Here is a 23,984-nt window from a genome sequence, read left to right on the forward strand (position 1 = left end):
TTCAACATCTGTCAATGCCTGGATAAAAAAAATAACATAAAATGTCTTTGCCATTCCTTTCAAGGTTTGTGTATTCAGATATATATACCCATGACGTTATTTTTGGTTGTCTTTGAAAACTCCTAAATGCTGTTACTATGCAGTAGCAAATTGTACTTCTAAACCTGGTTTCTAAAAATAAAATCATCACTTTAGTCTTCACACAAGCCTTTACTTTCAACCCTTGATCTTCCAACTCCCCCTCCTACCTCTTCCAGCCAGCTGTAGCCGGGCTGTGTCATTCCACAAATCTCGGGGAAGACACACTTCTATAATTTTTCCTTCAGATAATTTCAACCAGGGACAGAAAATGCTAAGAGTCATTACTCCTGGGAACTTCAGGCACTATTAAACAGAGAGCAGAGAAACATCCTTGAAATAAAACTCTTCAAACATCGCTAGCAGCCTACATTTTTAGTTAGAAGCTATATCTCCCAAACCAGCTCTCTGAATCCTCTGTAGAGCTTTATTTGAAATCGAGGCTTTGCTATTCTCTGGATCACAGAAGCTGGATCTGTCTCATTACAGCACACCCGACATGACAGAATTTAGAAGGTCAAACTAAGGTGTACACACAAAAATCCTATTAAGAGGACCCCAGCATGGTGCTCACTGAAGAGTCATTCAGTAACCAAGGACCAGAAGCTTCCAAGTTTGTCAGTCTTGCTTAGCTGCTCTCTGGTGGGTAGAAGCAGCAAGATAATTTTACAGCTTAGCAAAACATACAAAAGCACTGCAGAAGACAAGATTACAAAAACCCCAAGAACTAACATACCATTAACATCTAAATAAGAAGTAGAGCTGTGAGCATCCATGTAATTTTCAGGTGGGTTATTTATCTTCAAGTACACAGACTTTGGGTACAAATTTGCAAGTAGAAGGCAGGCCAACCTTCAGGTTTTACCTGAATATTAAAAGAACTTTTATGACTCATGGTCCATCTTAGCTCCTCTGACTTTGGGCTAAGTATAAAGCAAATTGCTTCAGCATGAATAGAGATTGAGAACTACTGGTAAAGAACACTCCTTGAGAAAAAGGTTAACTATGGGATTAAACATTAAAAACTTCTGTCCATGCAATGTTCTTCAGAAGTGCTGGACTTCATAACAAAGTATAGCAAAAACATATTTTCCAAATAAAACCACCCTGAATGCCCCAAACCCATTCCCAAATACAAACTTACATGACACTGCTAATACCTACCATGCAGGTTTCTTGGTTTTGCAAATGAAGACACTTTGCCATTGAATCTGTAGTTGCCACCTGCAGTTTGGGTCAGGCAAATTTTACCCTCTTGGAAAACAGATATGCCTTTACCTCCATGTATTAATCTGCCCTTTGCCGAGTGAAAGTTTTACAAAATGAATTTATAAAGTGAATTAAGGGTCCTAAATTTTCTGATGTCAAAGAAAAGGCTTTGTTTATGCATGAAACTATACATTAAGGAAGGTATTATAATCCCATCTTGTATTTCTTCGCATATCTGATAACTGAGCTGAAATTACCAACAGTATTTATTTTTTCTTTATTATCCTCCTAGATATGCGTCACAGACCCAATCAGATTTTTTAATGTGCTTTGGCAGTTCTCCATTAGCAGCAACAACTTATTCATACTTTTCAAGGCCTGTGACAACCCTTTGTCTGTATCTGTCTTATTGCATCTGCATCCCCTTTCTGCTGTGCCTGCAAATCAAGCGTGCTCCGAGCAGCACTGGTTGCTGAAGCAAAGATTAGATTTGTACAGGGGTTGTTGCACCTCCCAAGAATCAGCTGCACATTCAACATTTCAAATGAAAGGATAAGGAAGAAGAGGAGCACCATATGATGGGAAAGATCTGGTCATCAGAAATAGGAGAATGCTGTCAGGGCACGTTAGAAGTTCAAACAAAATGAAAACCAACAAAAAACCCCAGAGCAGGAAAAACCCAAAGGCCAGAGACAAGAGATGCTCGGGAAAAGAGCCAGCAGCAAATAGCTCAAGTGGATCAAATCAGGCAAGAATCATGAGGTGAAGAATGAGCAGTGGAGAGCAGCAGCCACCAGCGGGGTTTGCTTCTGCATCTGTCCACAGCAGCACCAGAGAAGGGGAGGGAAGAACAGAAGAAAACAGAGCTGTAAGAGAGGCAGGTAAATAAATGCCTCATTTGAATTTCAAAGTTACAGAGATCTAACCCATAGGATATATAATTTTGATACTGCTTAGTTGAGAAAAAAAAAAAGATTTTGTCACATAAGATGTAGTTGCTAAAGAAATAAATTCTGTGAGGTAAATTTAGACGAGCTGGTGTAACAGGCAAATGCTGTCAGATGATAAGTGAAATTTAGGCTCTCTACATCTTACTTTTTTCTTTCTGTTCTCAGTACAGGAGCACACACTGAAGTAATAAATTTAGGTCTGAAATTGTGACTACCCCAATTGTTAAAAAATACTTGATACACCTGATACACTTGATAAAAAATTTGATACACCAAGGACTGATGAACAAGTTGTTCCTACCACCTGGAGAAATGTTTCCATGAACTATGCAGAATACCAGCCATTTCCACATTATTTTATTTATTTACTTATTTGTTTTTAATTCAGCTACAGATTATTTGCATCTTTGGCCACATTGACCATGTGCTGTAGAATAAAGGATCACATTTGTATGAAGGATTATTATCTCTCACTGGACAAATCGAAGGCCATTTCTACTCCAAATAGTTACTTTCCACTTTTCTGTGTGAATCATTAGAATCACTTTAAGTGAGTATTTATTGATCCTGTTTCCTACAATATTTAATTCTTAGATTTACAATTAGGAAATGTAAATAACTCATTGTGCTGTCAGATGAATCTTTTATTATTCAACTGCTAGACTGAAAAAAGCCCCCTATAATTGATGGGTTATTTCCACAGGATGCTGTGAGACAGTTACCATTAGATCAATATCCACTTGTATATTTGAAATTCTTTGAAAATCCAGTGCCTTTATTAAATGACCTCCTCAGGCTTTACATTAATGAAAATATTTTCAGAATATTTTCCTTCTGGCTAGATGATACCAAATCCTCAGTTCTTGGCAGAGTTGATTTTTTTGGGGGGGGGGGGTTATTTATTTATTTATTTATTTTAAAATAGCATTTACACATTTTCAACTTCTTTTAACTTTTAGCCCTGCAACCCAAAGCTACACAAACTCTCTACTGGGCTTTGGACTGCTGTCGCTCTGCATTCTTTTTCTTCTCTTCTTGCCTTCTACAGCAACATTTACACAAACACAGAATCTGCAGGAGTATAAAAAATTCAGATTGGAGGGGCCTTGAACAAGACTAAAATAGATATGTCACCAAGCTAGACAAGTGTTAGCAGCTCACCGAGACTCACACATGTTTATCACTGTAGAGCATTCCCATTTCTCAGATACTACTGGGAAATAAAACTTGCATCTTTGACTTTTTCTGTGTGCACAATTGTCTCATTTTTTAATGAAGTTTTTTTACAGTAAAAAGCCTATTCTGAAAATAGGTAGAATTTAAGAACTGTGTGAAGTCTCATTTGCATAAACTGAGGGATCTAAAATCATTACCTGAGCATTCCTTTTATGTGAGCTGAGCTCCTGAACATCCATATGCTAATCAGGACATTTAAGGAGCCTAAAGGGAATTAAAATGAATATCTACATGCACACACCCCTCCCTTGAACAGTCAACCCTTGAGTGTCCAGTGTTTCTGTAAGAAGCCAAACCAAACCCACCCTTCCAGCAACTGCTTATTGTTTGTTGTGTTTTTCCTAAAGCTGCTAAGGATACACACTTCCCTCCACCTATGCCCCAACAGGTTAGTAGAGAAAAAACTGTAGGCATAAATAAATGAGCCATCACAGGCTAGACAGAATTTCCAATTACACAGAACACAAGGAAAGCAGCAACTGCATTATATATCACACTGGGTTCATTTATTTAGACAAATGTAACTGAAATGTGTACAACTTTTAAACTGCAGAAGTGTAGTAAAAATACTTTGTTGCCACAATCTTGCAGTTGGAATTCAAAAATTATTCCCATTGGGATTTTCCAGCTACTGCTGAGGTGCACTGACACATGACTAAGCTGCTTCTTTCACAAAAAAATACTATACAAGGATTTTGCCAGTGGAAGAATAAAACATTATTGAGAGATCATATTTATTGTTCCTTACAGCAAGACTTCAGGCCCATTTTTTCTCACCTAGCAAGTCTCAGGTAACCCAAACCAATCTTTCTTGCGTTCCTTACACCACGTGAAGCGGCAGGATCTGATTTAGTCATAAATCTCAGCTCTAGGTAATTTTTCCATATTCTTGTGTGTGCGCGCACACACACATAAACCCAAGAGTTTACCATTTTTGGATATTCCAGAACAGTTATCAACAGTCAAATGCAGCATTTGAATTAAGCCCCTCTCAGACATGCACAGAGCTTCACTGAAGGCTGTACGTCTGCTGGGTGTCCTTCACTGAGAGGGTGATGAAGAGGGACCGCGGATCCTTTCTGTTTTTGCGGACTTTGATCTTTCCTCTCAGGGCTTCTCCTGAAAAAACAAGAAGGAATTTCTCTGGTTACAGTATTGAATGTGAAGCTGTTCCAAATTAATCAGAATTTTAAAAGTCTACAGAAGTTTAAGTTTTCAAAGCTCTTGACAACAAACCTAAGTCAAACTTAACTGCAGTTAAACCTGGAGAGGTGCTAAGTTGTGTTTGATGCTTCACTTCTCAGAGGTCCACCCAAATTAGTGATATGCCAAATATTTCACTTGAGGCTGGGGAAAACCACTGTAACCCTTGGATATATTCACCATCTTGGACTAAAACCATGAAGTCACTAAAGCATATTCCCTCCCTGCTGTATGGGTTATGTGCTCTGTATTTGCACTGCATTTCATTTAAATGCTGATCGGGTATTTTTTAATCTGACAGGAAACTGTCACATAAATCTCTGTGGCATTTCAAGTATATATATTATTAATTGCAGGTTTTGTTTTACAAAGTGTCAGTGTCATAACAGTTGATAGGTATGTCCTTCAGTTACACCCAGAGCAAATGCTTTTACACAGATGGAAAAAAACTAATCTCAATTTCTCTTCAGTCCTTACTAAGACCTTTCATTTAAGGAACATTTGTAAATTAGGAATATGCAACCCAAAAAATATAAACACACACATTTGTAAATGTGTACATTTAGGAAGTCCACTGCTGAGCCACCTCATCCCACCATTTTAAACCTGGAAGAGCTACATCCTCACAGAGGATTCTGCTGAGCACATTAGAGCAGGCCATGATCCCAATCTACAGCAGGAAGTTCCCTGCTACTCTTCCATCAGACCAACCTTGCCTCATTCACCTTCATCAGTCACATGAGCAACATCCACTGCTGCTGCTTTTCTATCTCACTGGATCCAAGGTATTTTCCAGCTGCTCATTACTCACCGTGATTTTAAAAGCCATGTTAATATCCTGTTAAAAAGCTTTCTTATTGCAAAAAAGAAAACAAATAGCAATTTCAAAACTAAGCTGGTTTCAAATTCAGGAAGCATTTTGGAGGTCTCCATTTGGCACAATTCTCAGTTGCATCCACAAACAGTAAACTGACAGAAAGTCCAAGTTATAAATTATAAATGCAGGACATTTTGTTAAAGGTTGCAGTACAAATATCAAAGAAGGCTTGTCTACAAGAATAACTGTAGTAACCAAGGATCAGAAGAAAAAAAATTGAGTTGTTTTTCATCATGTAACAATTAGCTGGAGATTCTGCTACAACTCCTGTGCAGCTTTGGTTTAGGAATCAAAAGACTGACATAACACAATGCAACTTGCAGAGAATTGTGAAAACAGTTTCACAGATTATTTAAACAGAGACAGGTTTGCTGGAGAGAAGGACAAGATAAAGAAAAAAAGGCATTATAGTCTCACTCCAGCTAGGAAATTTAACTTGATTTGAATACACAGATTTTCAAAACTGCTACAAAATTACCTATTTGATTTATTTTAACATCCTGTGATTACAATTCAGTAAGACTAAAATTCCATTATTTCAATTAATCCACACTTCAATCTTCCCATTTAAAACATTAATACAAAACAATAAAAATGAAGCAAAAACTTAAATATAATTTCATAAATAGCTGTCTTCAGAGAACAGAACCTTTAGATTCTATTTGTAAAGACAGTTAATGAAACAAAGCAATCCATTCATTTCCCCCAGCTATTCCTTATGCTGCAGCCACATTAAATGTGCTTTTCTGAGCAGCCTTTTCCGAGGGCTGAAGCAAACAACAGCAGTAACTGAAAGGCAATTCTGAACAATTAATCAATGTCATGTAGATAGAAAATGACGGATGTTTTCCCCCATTCTCTGTCCTAGGAACTGCCTGGAGGAAGCTGTCTCTGGGACTCAGCTGCATCACCTTGCTCTTATCACGTTCAGCTGAATGCAAGTAAACCACACAGTGCCACTGCAGTTTGATTAGGACAAAACTGAATCCATTACCATCCCCTCCCTGCATTTTTATTATCCCCCAGGGAGGCTTGAAATTTTCCCCGAAATGGAAAAAGCAGAAGAATTCAGGAGAAATGCTGTGTAAGCTTGGCTAGTACAGGAAAAAAGACATCCCTGTGTCCATCCTGACTCTCTGTCACATAATGCATGTCCGGTTGCAGGCTCTGCAGTACCTGTGCTCTGGACACTTGAACCAGTTTGTTTTGATTCTGACTTTTACCACCAGTAAAACTGTAAGCAATTGCATCTGTCATTTATGTCTGTGCCATACAATCATACAAGGGGCCAGCCTGCAGTCTGTGAGCCACGGTATCTCTCAGTGCAGAGATCAAGAGTGTTCAGGCCCAATAAATCATGGTTTTTCAGTCTATAAAAGATTTGATCAAAACCAAAGATTCTACCCAGTCCCCTGCATGCATATCCATAACATCCACTCAAAGCTTGGAATGACCCATGGCAATGAGCTTGTAATGTGAAGAACTACGCTGCTTTTCAATACAACTTGGTGTCTCCTCCCTCTTTGATCCCAAAAAAGACTCAAAAGAGTTACCAAAGGCAACCAGCAATCAAGGTCTTTCAGGTTTCCTTCTTTTCTTTCCCTGGAAGAGTTTTATGAAGCTAATAGTGGGACAAGTAAGAACACAGGACTCAAACCATTATTTATTCTGAACACCATTAAAATTTAAGAATCTTATGAAAGAGCTTACTGGAATTGTTTCAGAGAGCTGCTAGAAAACTGCAGTGGACTTTGGGCTAAACATACTTAAACTACTGCACTCTGGTGAAAAGCACCTTTACAAATCCCCTACACCGTAAAGAACCACTGGCGGGGTTTGTGCCTTCCCAGTCACAAACCAGCACAATTTGATATCACTCTACACAGCAAGGTTGTCCTTGCTGGAAGCTAACAATTTAAATAACTGCACCACTATCTAATGCAACACTGACTTCGAGCATGCAACAGGAAAAACAGGAAGTATCAAAAGCATTACTATGGGTAGAAAATAGTTTCCATATATTACCTATCTTCTGACAATGGAAAACAGGGAAAGACTAAAACAGTGTGTGGTGGGACCAAGAGCATTTCCCTTAAACTCAGGAACTTATCCTTAATCTTCCAATTCATCCTCTTAAACTGCAGGCGCCTGCAGCTGTGCACAGACTGTCTCTGGCCACTTCTACTGAATCTCCAACCCAGTATGGTCCAACAAGCAGTTTCTGTTCTGAGCAGCAGCCACTGCCTTTTGGTATCATCCATCTGACCTGTAATACCCTTCTTCTGGGCTGGCTACTCTAATCAACTGTTTGCCAACTCCTTCTGTTGCATCACTGTCCACCCTCTGCTGAAACTATCCTGAGGGTCTGTCCTCTCCATGCATGCTCTGAGTATATTCTCTGAGGATTTTTTATACCAAATTGACACTTTTCAACTGCTCAAGACAACCCAGGAACGAGGCTGCTGCAAAGAAGTCTGCACTAACAGCTGAGCGAGGCAAGCCAGGCTTGTGTGGCTGCTTAAGGTAACGTGTGTGCACTACAGAGATTCACAGATAGCTCAGGCACCACAAAGAGCTGCCACAGGGAATGATGAAAGCCAGGCCCTTCACAATGTAGTGGCCAAAGTCACTCACCTAGAACTAGCTTAATTCACCACTTTTTGTAGTGGAGATTCTAAACTGTATAGCCTTGTCCCAACCTTTCTCTCAGCAGTGTGACAAAATTCTGAGAAAACCAGACTGTTGTTGCTGTTTGAACCATATTCCCTTGCAGCTAAAGAACTTGAAAAGGGAGGCACCCAGAATGGCACATCTGTGTCATCAGTCCATCCAAGTTTTCCTGTCTAATATGGATTTCTATTATCTTTCAATGAGACAGAACGGCCATGAGAAGAGATTCTCTCAATTTAGTGCCCTGAAACACACACCTAAAACTGCTCCTGAAAAGTTAGCATGATCATTTTAAAATGGAGATTTTGATAAATACAACATAAGACTTGTCAGACTTAGTGCAACCTCAAAATTTAGGTTTTAACATTTACTAGATTTAAAAAGCCATCATCATTTTTGGAGGAGCCACTTGTAAATAAACGAGACAGATTTCTATAGACACCATGTTGCAGCTGTAGACAGGCAAAACAGACACTAAAATCTTAATTAGGAGCCAAATTATCCAACTGGGATGCACAATATTGAAGTATTTCAGTATAGGATCAAAACATTCAGACAGATTAATCGTGCTAGTGTTGTTTTCCTACTTTTAATAGTGCTGTCTAAGTAGACAAATCAACATTCTTTCAGTTTGTAAATTTACAAACAGCTTTCCAATTACACAGACTAGGGAGCTAAAGATAATCAAGGATTTTACAGGAGCTTAGTCATGTGAGTTTTGCTCCAGCTTTGCTGTGCTAGCCCCTTTAACACCATAGAAAAACAAATCAAGGTTTTATTTTCACTGCAAGGCAATATCAAGAGCACACAATGTTGACAATAGGCTGTTTTATTGCTAATAGAATTTGCCTGCATACAGAGCTGGGTTTTAACTTAATGCATTGTTACTGAAAAGATTATGTGGGCCTTTTAAATTAATTTTTGTAAGCATTTGATTTATTTAGTAAATTCTTGAGACAACCAAATGAGAATGATGTAATTTTTTGTTTGTTTAGCAGGAGTATTTCAACAACAACAAAAGGAAGAGACATTTTTGGACCATTAAGGAGAAAAAGATACTGCTTTGGCATCTCAATTTCAATCTTCAAAATAAAGACACGTTCAAGCTATTAAAAGGGCTCTAAGAGAAGGTTTGTACTCTGTAGGGAGTCTACAATACATCACTGTTTTGTCTGAGAAAACCCAGGATATATTGCTTCTTTCTCCAGTTTCTTTAATTTTAATTGCTTGCTAAACAGTTAAAGCATATCCAGCATGCTGATGCTATTTTGTTTTACTTGACTGAAAATCAGTTTCAAGACTCTTGTCACAGTCCATGAGGAAGAAAACTGGTTTTTCAGAACACATGAGTAGTAAGAGGCTATCCCCCGCTCACACATTATATCTAAATGAAGTGAACAGAAATTGGCCATTAAATATATCAATTTGCATATATCCATTATATACAAAGCCACCTACCACAGGTATCAAGCTGAAACTCAGCGGCAAAAAATCAGTATTAATTAGGTGTAGATTTTATTGCCTCACTGTCCAGGCCTTTGGTCCCAGAATTAACCTCTCCTACTTCATCCCAGAGATGTACAAACATTGTACATGGAGTGCAGGCTGCAGCAGGACCAGCTAAGGAGGCAGGATGAGATCTAAGACCCATCCTTTGGCTTGCAACTGCTTGATTCTGCTATCATTAGAATAGATCAAAACATTCAGTCCTTTTTATGGCTGAGAAAATAGATCTATTTTTACAAATACCCTGGCATCAAACAGAGAAAATTAGCTAGTTCACACTGCAGAACAAAACAATTTTGCCATGGCATAAAGGAGCATTTTCCAGTTAAATACCCAGCAGGTTTGAATATCCGAAAGCTCAACCTCTTTTACAGAGCAAAATCAAATACAATCAGTGCTTTATAACCACACCAGACATGGCCCCAAAAGCTATAAAGCATCTGATAAGGGACTTTTAGTTAGCCTTATTATTTTACTCAGAACTAAAAATCTGAGGGAACCATTTTTCTTCACTGGGGTAAAACAGCCACTGCCTGTCTGAAAGATGCTTTCAAAACAAGAAAACATTTAAAATGTGTTTTCCACTAGCAAATTCTTCTTTCACAACCTATTAAAAAGCTATAAGCAAATGCCATCATGGTAACACTGGTCAGATAATATTTTAAGACTCAAATAGTATTATTTCTGTTTACTTTCCAACATTTACTAGAAAAAAGAAGAGTTTATCTTGACTAATTGCATTCTGGCCTGTGTCAGCAGTAGTGTGGCCAGCAGGACCAGGGCAGTGACTGTCCCCCTGTTCTGGGCACTGCTGAAGCCCCACCTTGAATTGCGGGGGCAGTTTTTGGCCCCTCACTACAAGAAAGACTTAGAGGTGCTGGAGTGTGTCCAGAGAAGGGAATTGAGCTGGGGCAGGCTCTGGAGCACAAGTCTGATGAGAAGTGGCTGAGGGAGCTTGGGGGGGGGGCCAACCTAAAGAAAAGAAGGCTCAGGGCTCTCTACAGACTTCTGGCTCTCTACAGCTCCCTGCAAGGAGCTTATAGCCAGGTGGGAGTTGGTCTTCTCCCAGGTAATGAGCAACAGGACAAGAGGAAACAGCTTCAAGTTGCACCAGAGGAGGTTTAGATTGGACATTAGGAAAAACTTCCTCATGGAAAGGGTTGTAAAGTACTGGGTTAATGACTTGACTCAATGATCCTAAAGGTCTTTTCCAACCTTAATGATTCTATGAATATATTTAGTCAAAAGTGCATCTTTGACCGTTTCTCCGATTCTTTGAATGTTTCTCCGATTGCCATAATGTATTTCTGAATATAAGAATTTATACAGAGGCCTGATGAATACCAGTAAACACAGGGGTGGATGGAAAGGCTTCAAATGATGCAAATATGTTTAATCTAATACAGTTACTTTTGCCTCCAGTTCACTTGCATTGAGGAAAGCCCTTCTGAAGACAAGGCTTCCATAAAAGCTCAGTACACTCAGAGTGGAGCTCAGCTCAACATGCCAGGCTGAATGAGAAGTGGTAACAAGAAGTGCTAATTCATTAACAAGTGGGACAAGAGAAACAGCTGGAAGTGCACATTGAAATAGACTGCAAAATGAGCTTGAACTGTTTGTTTAGTCAAGAAAATTGCAAGACTGAAGAAACAAAAAAAATTGGCAAACCACAAGTTATCAAGATGAATATTCAAGTCAGTATTTAGACAAAGAGAAGAATATAAAAAAGGAAGATAGGGAAATCTGTATTTAAAACAACACGTCTTGAGGAGAAAGATTTTTGGAACAATGAAGGAGAAGGATCAAAGTCAAGAGCTCAAGAGAGGGAATGTTTTTTCCAGAAAAATCATGTAAATTAACATACATTCCTATATAAGTATCAGGAAGCATCTTCTCCTTAATGAGCTTTTGTCAACAATGACCAACAAATATCCCACAGAAATTAAAACTGGGATTACAAAAGGAAAGGAAATTACATCAGGAGTTTCTCTCAATCTTCTTGAACACAAAAGCCAAAAGGCAGACAATCCTAGATTTAAGTGGTAATTTCATGTAAGATATAAAACCAGAGAGAATGGGCAAAAGGATGGAAAGGGGAACTCAAATAATTACAAAGAGAAGGAGACAGGCAGAAAGAAAAACATAGCTGTAACAAGATTTGTTATGGGAATAATGTTAAGAAATATGAGCTAATAAAAAGGAAGGAAAGAGTTACAGCACAAGTGATCTTGAAGGTCAAGTTGGTTGTGTTCATACAACCAGAGCACATTGTTTCTGCAGCTGCATTCAGAAAGTCACCACACCTAGACCAGAACTCTAGGCTGGGGCACACCTCCCAGTAATTTCACACAGTTGAAAAATGTCAAATGATCTCTGTAATATGAAATAATGTGCATATTTTAATAAATGTCATTGCACTTTTTAAAAATTCACTCTATGACATTGAGATTTAATGAGTAGCAGCAAGGAGATCTTAGTCAGCCTTGTCTAGAAAGAGAATCTGAAGAGAACACAAGCCAAGTACGCATGTACCAAAGCATAGGTGTACCCCAAGAAGTGACAGGACTTAAGAAAGTGCAAATAAAAACTGTTTAAGAATAAAAAGTCAAAGCATGAAAGACAGAAGTGATTTGTCAGATATCACAAACCTTAGTGCCTCTAGGAAAGAAGCTCCTGGTAAAAAGTTGCCATGCCTGGTAGCTGGAAGGGGCAACTGTAAAAGCAGTTCAATTGAGTGCAGAAGCATCCACACAACTTTTTCTATGCTTTCCCCCCACTATGCCTGATCTATTTACAAACTGTTCCAGTCAGGGCCACACATTAACCATGAGTTTATCAAGTGACCAGCAGAAATGAGCCCCATTCTGAAGCTCCTCTTTGGTCCTGCTAGTCTGTAAAGAAAAGGGGCTCTCAAAGACAACTGATACATCACTGGGTGAGAGTTCAACAGTGGGGAGTAAATATCTGGTGGCCAAATGGACACAAATAAAATAACAGCATAAAAATGTAACTGTTTCATTTCCTTGGATTGTGAGTCTGTGAGAGTCTGAAAGAAAGTTCTACAGAAGTAAGAGGTTAAGACCTGTTGACCTGTTGCATGTCCATCCTCTTGCATGACAATTCTATGTGGGTCATGGATATACTTGTGTCTGTAAAGCAAGGAGTATTTGACTACTTGTACAAAATGTGCTTTCAAGACTTCAAGAATAGAACTAATTAAGCCACTAACAAGCATCACTTTATAGTCTTCAAAACCTCACCTCAACAGTTTATCATCTGAAATTTGCTTAACCCTGATGACAACGAAAACCCTTCTACTTGCATCAAATTCCAGGTGAAACTTACTACAGTACTTAACCATTTCATAAAAATTTACAGTGTATCAAGCAAACCTATTCAATACTTCAAGTTCATGGCTGTGAGTTCTTTAAAACTGTTTTCATTTTACAGAGTAACCCCACTGTGGCAGATACAACCTATGCATATATTCATGATCCCTTTAAATACAGGACAGTTCAGGAGGGCTACAAGGAAATCTGCGCAATCACTTGACAAATTTGATACTTCAGAATATTAGTAATGTCAAAATTAAGAGAATGTCAATAGGAGTGTTCTGGTTCTTACATTTTTCTGTATCAGAAATGCTTTGATACAGAACTTTTCTCACCAAAATTCCTGTATGCAGCTATACAAGTGTAAGATATATGCCCACTCACAAGATACTTATGCATACATTTATGTGTAATTTTAAACCAGAATTTTGTACACAGATACTTCCCTGGTTTGATGAGACAAAAAAAAAATCCTTCAACAATAGCTGAAAGATTTATTTACTAATTCTTTTTGACATTTATGTAATTTTTGAAGTATTTTATATCTAGATTTAATGGTAACAGCATTGTAACACAACCACTGTTGCACCCCAACTGAATTTAAATATACCTGCTTCTACAGGAATTGGCTTCTCCAGGAGAAAAATCGTCTGTTTCCAGTGCGTTTTGGTACACTGGGGACCAGTTGAAAACATGACCTGCAATGGGAGAGTTCAAGAGTTTGATTAAAAATAATCTTTTTCATATCACGCCACATCAATCAATTACCAAACAAATGCATACCAAGTCTTTGCTACAGCCAAATAGACTCACTGCCAAACACCTTGACACAAAATAAAATCCTCATCTCTCAAAGACATTTTTAAAATGCTCACCCCAAATACTCACCTTGTTCTGGCAGTTCTTCTCAAAAAATACATCAAAGTAACCAGCAATTGCCTATAAAAAAGAGGTGAAAATGTAAATATGATAAAGGAATAACAGTGACACTCAAGAAAAATTCTGTGATTCATATATGCATTTACTGGAATTTCTACTTCTTTTCAGGTGTTTACCAAGAGGAACAAGCTTATATTTACACTGTCAAGTATGCTAGAAATCCTAGGTAAAAAAAAAAAGCTGCCATTATACCTTTGCTCTACTTAAGAATATTCAGCCCACTGTAACTGCATTTTATTACACATCAGATTTTAGTATGCATTTCCAAAACAACTCACACACCTTAACTGCAACCAAAATCATATATGAGAAAACAGCCTTTCAGATGTGCAAACCCACAAGCACAAAACTCAGTCCTTGTCCTGTCCATGACCCTCAGTAAACACACACCAAGTATCCCTCCCACAAAAGATTCTGCATAATTTGTTCATTCACTGTGTGGCTGAACAGAATTTCCACAGAAGCTCCTCTGACTCTGAACCGAGTCAGAGTACAACCAGGCAGAGAATCCTTTTCTTCCTCTACTACACACACAGATAAGGAAAAACATTCACAAATGCTTCCTGCTGGCCCTTCCAGCAGCTAACAGATTCTAACAGTAACTCTCCATATGATTCCTTCTGTGTCCCTCTTGCCATCCCACTCCTAACCTCAAGAGCCTCTCTCTTCAGTGTCTAATTCATTAGTGGGACTTTTCTTCCAGTTTGAATAGGAGAAAAAATCATAGACTACTTTGGGTTGGAAGGGGTCTAAAAGATCATCTTGTTCCAACCCCTGTGCTATGGGCAGGGACAACTTCCACCAAGCCAGGTTGCTCCAACCCCATCCAACCTCACCCTGAACACTTCCTGAGCTGAGGCAGCTACAGCTTCTCTGGACAACCTGTGCCAGTTCCACACCACCCTCACAGGGAAGAATTTCTTCCTAATACTAATAGATATAAAATGTTCACACACAAAACACTATATTGACACTATCAGTCACTCAGTCTTTTAAAGCTGGACTGCTTTCTTGACAAGAAAATGACTTGTAAGAGTCCCAGAAACCCAAATAAACAACTGGAAGATGCTAATAAAACATCCACTTCAGTTTTACCTGTGAAATCCTGTCCATGCTCACCTTTATTTGCTTCCTCTTGTCCTGTAAAAAGGCTAAAGTACATCAGACCCTGGCACCAAGGCAATTGAGCTTTTCTATCACATCAGCCTGAAATAACCCAAAAAGAGTTTTTGAGTAACCACAGTGAGCTAAAGTTACTCATCTGGGTAACTTTATGGAGAGTCCCTCTCCATCTCTCCCACAGGAGGAAGGGACTGTCCCACATCAGCTACATCCAAAGAAAGTATGTACCAGTGCAATGATGGCAAACCTGTTCCATGAGAACTCACTGCAAACAACCCACTGTAACCTCTCTCTTACTGCACCAGGGTTCTTCTCCTAGTCCAGGACCAGGAAACTGGTTGTTCTGAAAACCTAAAAATGACGGTTTCTGTAGCACACCCTTCATATAGATTCACACAAGACAGTGATGGAAAAAAAAAAGTAAAACATGTTTACAAAGTTAGGGTATAGGGTTTTATCACTGTGAAATATATAATATGAATAAGTCATTCTGGTATTTTTCCTCTCTAGTCTAAATCCAAAACAGATGTTGCGAACACAATGAATTGCATTAAACCAGTAAAACTATGCTAAAGTACCTGCTTTTCAACAAAGGGTACTCCAGACAAGCCTGGCAAGTTCCAAATTACAATGTGGCTAAAGAGTCAAAATACAAAACAAATCGACACTGAGAGCCCTTCATGACAAATGGACATCAGACAGTGGAAACAGTGACTCCTCCAGGCCTTTAGTAAAGTCCTATCATTCAATCTGAGAATCCCATTCCTAAGTGAATTAAAGCCTTGTCTCTAATATGCCTTTTGAGTAAAGACTGAGAAGGTTTTGACAAAGTTCTATTGACCCATCAGACTACTTTTATTGATGCACAATTGTTTCTGGACATTAGTCAGAGATCTACCAAGTCATATAAAATATTTTTCAACCATCAGCTCAATACTGCTGGTATACTTACAAATAAGAATTAGGACATGATTACTGCAGGAAAACAAGGTTGTGACAACAAAAATACATTGAGGAGAAAAGATATCTGGCTTCCAGAGAAAATGAGACAATCAAGCTACATCTTGGATCAAAAAGCCAAGAGCTCCAGGAAGACAGACCTAGCTAAGGTGGATGCAAATATCCATACACGTGGTAAAAAGAGGTGACAGAAACACCCTACATGCTACCCTGAGAAAAGGCTCCAGAGAACTGTTTTTTGGAGTCAAGTTCAGGCTGAAAAGAAACTCAGTTACAAGCAAAGAAAGTGTTCCCTGCTGCCTCTCCTGTGTTAAGGGAAACAGAATTTGTACCTTTTGTAAATTATTAAATAAATAACTATGTTATTCTTTACAGTATCAGTGGTTTCCCTATCTGAAACAACCTGAAACACTGACTTTGAATAGCTAATAGTGTAGTAATAATAATTATTACGCATCACAAAGATCACCTTAATCAGAGCTCCAGGGATTACAGAGAACAAGAGCTCTACATTGATCCATTAATTTCTTCTTGTTATGTTCTAAAATGGATAGGTGTTCTTCAATATTGAACACTGAAGTAACTGTTGAGCCAAAAGAAACCAAAAATAGAAAAAAAATTATTGCTCAAGTTCCTGTGGATATGCTCCTGTGAAAAGCTCTGGGAATTCCTCAAAATTCTGTCAGTTAAAATTGGGCAGTGGAGGCACCCCAGAACTGAAACACCCACTCTGGTGAGTTGTGTCAAGAGACAACCCCAGCCCTGTTTAGCTGAACAGAAATGACATTTTTTAAGTTAAATACATTGAGGGGAGAGCTTGAATGATATTATTTTGAAAACTATCTGTAAGAGCACATATTGCAATTGAGAAATCTAATGAGTATCTTTCATTAATTACTTTCAAAATGTTTTTGAGCCAACTAAAAGAACCAACCACACACACACTTGGATTGATGATTTCCTTTCTGAAATTGGTTACAACTATATAATTTATTTTTACCAACAGTGTGTTTAATCTCCATCTCTCATATTTTAAACCTTTGGGAAAATAAGAAATCTAATACCAAACCCAGAAGTTACTGACCACCTGCAAAATTTGTCTAATATTTCCTATGACAGCTATTCTACAAGCCAATTACAGCTGAGGAAATACAAAAAACAAAAAAGCACTGAATTGATATACCCCACTTTAATGCACATAGCCTGTGACTTACAGTTTAAAAATAAGAAACTGAAAATGTTTAAAGCTGCTGTTCAACAGAAACAGTTATTTGCAAATATCCAGGGAACAATATCCATCTCAACTCTATGCCAAAGCCTCCCAGTAACATCCAGCCTTCTTTTCCTCTCCCTGATGTCATATGGAAGATTTTGTTTGATAGATTGCATGTGTTGCCCTGCTAGTAACATCACCATGAAAGGCACTCAATTTATCCAAATTAGACATTATTTTCATGAAGTAAGTTCAGTTTTATTTCTGAACACACACCCTATAGGAAGTATTAAATTCACCAGCTGTTCTCAAGAAACGGATTGTTTTGTATGGTCCTCCACAGTTTGTGTACATTCATATATGCTCATTCAAACACAAGGTTATGCTTAAAATTTTAATTATATTGTCAGTGTTCTGAGATCTTTCTGCTTTTGAGCTGGTTTGTCATCTTTTGTCTGCTCCAAGCCAAAGGGATCTCAAGCCAGCTACAAAGATACCTACAGACTCCTTACAAAGAGCACACCAAGCCTTCCTAAAACCCACCAGGTGATTCTGCAGAATGACACAAGAAAGACTTGGAGGTACTGCAGAGGCTTCACAGAAAGGAATGGAGCTGGGGCAGGGTCTGGAGCACAAATCTGATGAGGATGAGCTGAGGGGGCTGGGGGGGTTTAGTTGGGAAAAAAGGAGGCTCAGAGGGGACATTCTCACTCTCTACAACTCCCTAAAAAGAGGCCTTGAGAAAATGGCCTCAAGTGGCACCAAGGGAGTTTAGACTGGATATTAGGAAAATGTCTTCACTGAAAGGGCTGTCAGGTATTGGACAGACTGACCAGGAACATGGTGGAGTCACCATCCCTGGAGTGATTTAAGTCATATGAATGTGGCACCTGGGGACATGGTTTAGTACTGGACTTAGAAGTGCTGGGTTAGAGGTTGGACTCAATGATCTTGAAGCTCTTTTCCAATCTAAAGAATTTTATGTATGCCTCCAGAAAGGTACTGAAGGATACAAAGGCACAACACAGTTCTAAATATTTGTCCTCTCAGTGTTTTGCAAAAAGCTTGATATAAACCATTAGAATTTCTGCTTTTACATGAAGCAGTGGGAGTCACAGAATATTCTGGGTTGCAAGGAACACAAGGATCATTAAGCTCATGGCCCATATGGGATTAATGCCTCAACCTTGGCATTATGAGCACCATGCTCTGACCAACTGAACCATTGAAAGAACTCTGCAAAACTAAAATCTCTGACAGCATCATACAGGTCTGTTTCAACACACTCCAAAAACCCCAAAACCAAAACAACCACCACCACTCTCAAGCTGTATTAGTGTAAGCACTGTATCACTTCAGAAACTGGTGTGTTTGGGCAAAGGAAAAATAAGGTAGAAATAAAGTACACACACATGATGCTTTCTTCAATTTTATCTACAATTACTAGTCCTGTGTATTTAAAACAAGATCTCACAAATCTTAAAAATTGACACAAAACAAAGTTGAAATACTTGATAACAAAAAACTACCTGTAATATTGTAGGTTTCTTCACTATCTTCTTTTAAAGAATTTATACCTTCCCTTCTTTCTTTTTGTAACTTGGTGGTGTTTATGTTGAAATGCACAATTATGTATCTTTTATTTTTAAGTGCATTTCAGAGAAATACTTCTGTAAAAGTGAAGTTCAAAATATTTTCCTTTTATTTGACTTTTGAACAGTATCCCAAATTGCAGCAGCTATAATAATCACAAGCATCTATTAAATATGAAATATTACAAAGAAAGAGATTTCCAATGTCTACAACTTGAAGTAAGATTTGGTCCTCCCCTCTTGTTGTGCAATTTATCACATGCAGCAAAATATAAGAAAAAAAAAATCACAAGTGGCATACTAGAAGCAATCACAGACACATGCATATTGAAATGAAATACAGGGCTGGCCAGATTTTCATTAAACATCTTTTTTACAAGTCAAACTAAACATCATTTTTACAAGTCAAACTGAAGAAAAGGAACAAGCAAGTAACTTCCCCATAAATTCTAAATTATGATTTACAACTACTGCCTTGGATTCTTTTTCTTCTTGCTTTTTTTTTTTTTTTTTTTTTTAAGCATAATGATAGCTGTTATTTCTCCTACAATTTCTCCCATCTTTTTGCAACACCTTTGACAGCTCATTTACAACTTCACCAATCAGTAAGAATTTAAACTTTCTTTGGAAAAATCTTTCAAGTGCCAGTCTCCTGAATACCATGAAGGAGGAAAACAAAAAAAATTACTTCTAAACTGGTAATAAATAATTACAAGTCCAGCCTGACACATGCTTGAGCCTCAAAGGACAGTAAATATTAGGAAATGCTACCAAAATATTATTTTTCCTGTTCTCAAATAAGTTGCCAGGAAAAAAGGTAAGCTATAAGGACAAAAACTCAAACCCCAAAACAAAGCCAATATATTTACCCAGGGAACTAAGGTGGCCAAATAAGGAATGAAAGAAACATTAAGGATTAGATATACATTCATAGATATACATTACTGAGACTGCAGAGCAACATCCTATAAAGGTCAACAAAGAGTTCACTCAACTAAGAATAAAATACTCCTGAAATTAAAATAGCAGCCACAAACTCCTATCCGATTTTGTCAACCCCACATTTTGATGAAGAGTTCATGTAGCTTAAGGTCTTCATTCATTACTGAGGGTTTCTAAGGTGTCCATGCAAACATCTGAAAAACCTGTAATTTAAGCAGGTCCTCCCAGTAAGATTCACTTGTGTTCAAACTGTTTTTCTTCCCCGTCAGCTAAATGATTTCAAGACTATCCTTCTCCCCATTTATTCATGTAACATGTACCAAATATAATAAAACCACAAACAGCTTTAACATACAACAAATGAGTACACATTAATTATACTCTTCCGCTCAGAGCCTTTAGCTCTGAAATGCAAAGAAAAGTCTAAATTTTAATTCAAATACATCTGAATACTAAGGCTTTTTTCCTAAAGAAAATGGCTGTCTCTACATGCAGCATTTAAACAGGACAAAACAAATGAGACTGCTCCTTTCCTTATGAGAGCTCAAAGGCAGCCTTACCAATTCACTTAGGAACAAGGAAATTAAAAATTATCATCATCACTATCACCTACAGTGAGTAATTTATCATTCTTACTCTTCACTAGTATCATGTTCCAACAGTGAGTGGCTACAACAAATACAATTAGACAGCTGGCCACAGAAGTGGGAGATAATGTGCTTTTGATGGAGTTTATCCAAGCATGGAGATGGAATGTTTGTCATCCATGCAGCAGAGTTGCTGCATTTTTATCACAGGGAAAAGAAACCTCTGGCAATTAAAACCCAGAATTTTATGGTTTAAAGATTAATAATCTGGATGTCACTGCAGAGGAGGCTACAGATAAGTAAACAGATGAGAAGGATAAAACCTGCTTTGTAACATGGTAGAGCAGTATTTCCTCTACTCAGAAATCAAGCATTCAAGGTGGATTTAACTGTGGTACCCAAACCAGATTTCCAACTTCTAGCTTAAAAAAATTAGTTTCTCACCTAAGGTTGGAGCCAAAGATTCATATGGTAATGCTTCTTGTTGGCTCCCAAGTGGAAGATCTGATATTAAGAAATGAAACTGCCGAACACTTAAGAAAATTTTAACAAGCAAAGATTTTTTTTCCTTAGTCAGAATTATTTTCTGTAGTCAACTCAACTTCCTTTTTCCTCCTGAAGGTTTTAATACATCAGTCACGTCCTCTAGTTCATTATCCTTCTTTCACCCCCTTCCTCCCTCCCACTTTTTATACACATACCCTGCTCTTTGACAAAATCTCATGGGAGCAATGAAGAGATACTGCCATTTTCCTCTCAGGGGATATTGTTATTCAGCTAGGAAAGATCAACCTTTATGGACTCACAGGGGAAAAGCTTGCAAACAAAAAGGAAAGTTTGTCAATTGATTTCTACACTGAGGGTAATCACCATTATATTTTATCTCAAAAGCTCACACAGTGATCAACTTAGAATACAATTAATGGAGTATTTTTCTAGCAGCATCTACTAACTGATATTAGCCAGATGTCTCATTAAAATCAACAGTGACAAACTCTAGCTCTTTATTAGGAAAATGCACTTCTGCAGGCTAATCAATGTGGGGTTTTTTTGCTATTATCTTTGTAGGATCGAAATCAAGTCAACTTGCAATAAAAGTACTTTGGGACAATTTCATATAATGATTCCATGCAACCGTTTCACACTTTGAAAATCTTCAATCTTTGAAAGCTAAAAAGCTAAAATAATTATATATAAAATTAATGCTAGAAAATGCTTCTTTACGGCAAAGCATGTGAGGAACAAAGACAAAATTAACAGAAGCAATATATTCTCAGAAAAAAACATTAACTACCCCACCACCCTGTCTCAGAATGTCTAAAAGAATAACCAGCACATAAAATATCACATTTAAAACGTTTCTTTTTGCTCAATCATTTTTTATTTCTTATATGTATTAGAATTTTTTTGGGAAGACTTATTTAATTCCTTGAACATCTGGAAGAAAAAAAAAACTATTTAGAGCCTTAATAATTTTTTAAGGCTGTGACTCAATGTATTACAGGAGCATCTGCAATACACTCAAGATGCACCTACAGTAAGACATGAGACTCATCTCTTATGAGCATGACTCTGCTAGGGGTTTTTTTTGGTCACATAGAAGTATGAGAGTAGTTTCAAATAGATGGAAAGACAAACAAATCAGATGTGTCAATGCTATGCTCTTAGTTTTGTGAACTGCATAGCTTTTCTATTTTACACAAGCTCATCATGATGGCTGGGCATTTATGTCCTTAGTACATCCATCCAAACCCAGAAAACTGCTGAGGAAAATCTAAGGACAGGTTTTAGAGGAATTTAACATTGTTTTACGTGGGCAGACAGTGACAGGGAAAGGGGGAATGGTTTTAAACTAAAAGAGGAGAGATTTGGAGTTGGTATTAGGAGAAATTCTTACTGCGACGATAGCGAGGCCCTGGCACAGGTTCCCCAGAGAAGCTGGGGATGCCCCACCCCTGCAAGTGTTCAAGGCCAGGCTGGGTGGTGCTTGGAGCAATCTGATCCAAGGTGTGGGACCCCTTGGGCACTGCAGGGGGTTGGAACTAGGTGATCTTTAGGATCCCTTTCCAAGTCAAAGCATTCTATGGCTTTGCCACAGAACCATGAAGTGCAGCCTCTCCTGCCTGAGGGATCCTGGGGGTCTTCCAAGCCATGACCAAAGCAAGTGTGGTAATGAGTTGCTAAAAAACTGCAGTTATGGTTCTGACTCCTGTCAGCTTTTCCAGCATCCTGTCCTGTTAGCAAAGACAGACAAACAGGCTGATAGGAGGAAGCAGCAGACCCTGATAAGGCTGTAATTTCTAGAGATGCCAGCTAAGAGTTTAGCTCTTCAACCATTACATTGCACACTCCAACCAGAGGAGCCCACAGCCCTTTTCTCTTACTACTTGCTAAATTACTTCCCATCAGTGCAAAGCTTCTGCAAAATCAAGTTCAGCAACAGCAGCCGTGCACTCCATGCTGCCCACACACTTCAGTGCAGGAATGTCTGCCTCACACTGCTCTGGGAGGAAGCATGGAAACCCACCCACATAGCCAGGGACACTGCAAACCACAAGCTGCTCTACAAGAGGATCCCCAGAACAAATAACAGAACTATATGCCCCTACATTTTTCAGTTGCCTGGTTTCTAAGGACAGATTATTCAACAGTCCTAGTTCTGATGGTAACACTGCTGTGCTATCAGCAATGTTGATGCATCAGGAATAAGACAACCAAATCTGGTTCCACACTTCCATGGCTGAGGAAAGGCTGCTTTGAAATGAAATACAAGCATATAAAGATGGATTTCCAATTTGCTATTTTTGTATTTTTGTATTTTTTGTATTTTTTATTTTTTGTAAATAAAGCAAAGATTTTTAAAAATGTTCATGTTTGAAAAAAACCCTGAAAAATCCTAAGAGACAAGTACCAAACCCTAGAATTTTGGGGAATGCAGGTAACTTTCTCTTTTTTGTGCAGAAAATGAAAAGCCAGTAGAACAACAAAACATATGCAAACAAGAAAAACATCAAATATTATTTTCAAAGGACAAATTGCAATCTTAAAGCATTTCCTCAAAAATTTCAACATAAATAATGGACTTTTATTGTTCATTTACTGCAAGGTTAGGCAGCCTGATATGATGGATGAACTGTCAACCTTCAACTAAACTTCTACAATCCATCATAGGAACTGTGGAAATTTCACTCAAAGTGTCAATAAACCTAAATGATTAAGTGCAAAATACTTTACAGCATTCTGATAATTTTTTAGAACCTGCATTCACTGAGAAATTTCAGAAACACTGCTCTTGTCCCACTTCCCTCCCCTTTTTCTTGGAAGTCACAAAATGCAGGTATACATCTTGATTTATATACCAATGATGCCACAGAATCACAGAACAGAAATGAAGTTTTTGTAAGAGCTTAGTGCTGGGGAAAACAATGTTTATAAAATAAGCTATTTTATTTTACCCAAACATCAGAAAGATGACTAAATTTTGTAAAGATTCCGGTTTAATCAGTTATTCAAATGTAGCCAAATTAAGAAAATTAAACCAGGGCTGCAGTGGAGCTTGATCTCAAAT

The 23,984-nt window shown here is 38.1% G+C and overlaps 1 protein-coding gene across 1 annotated transcript in view; it reads right to left on the minus strand.

Annotated features, from left to right (window-relative positions):
- Positions 1–3,953: 3,953 nt before the first annotated feature.
- PRMT3 (protein arginine methyltransferase 3) overlaps positions 3,954–23,984 on the minus strand; it is a 56,053-nt gene continuing 36,022 nt past the window's right edge. The window contains exons 13-15 of the mRNA XM_053981132.1: positions 13,950–14,000; positions 13,672–13,759; positions 3,954–4,592 (exon numbers count right to left, since the gene is read on the minus strand). Coding sequence (XP_053837107.1) covers positions 4,483–4,592; positions 13,672–13,759; positions 13,950–14,000 — 249 coding nt within the window. The 3' untranslated portion in view covers positions 3,954–4,482. The remainder of the gene's footprint in view (positions 4,593–13,671; positions 13,760–13,949; positions 14,001–23,984) is intronic.

This window comes from Vidua macroura, chromosome 6 (genome assembly GCF_024509145.1).
Source record: "Vidua macroura isolate BioBank_ID:100142 chromosome 6, ASM2450914v1, whole genome shotgun sequence".
Taxonomy (NCBI): Eukaryota; Metazoa; Chordata; class Aves; order Passeriformes; family Viduidae; genus Vidua; species Vidua macroura.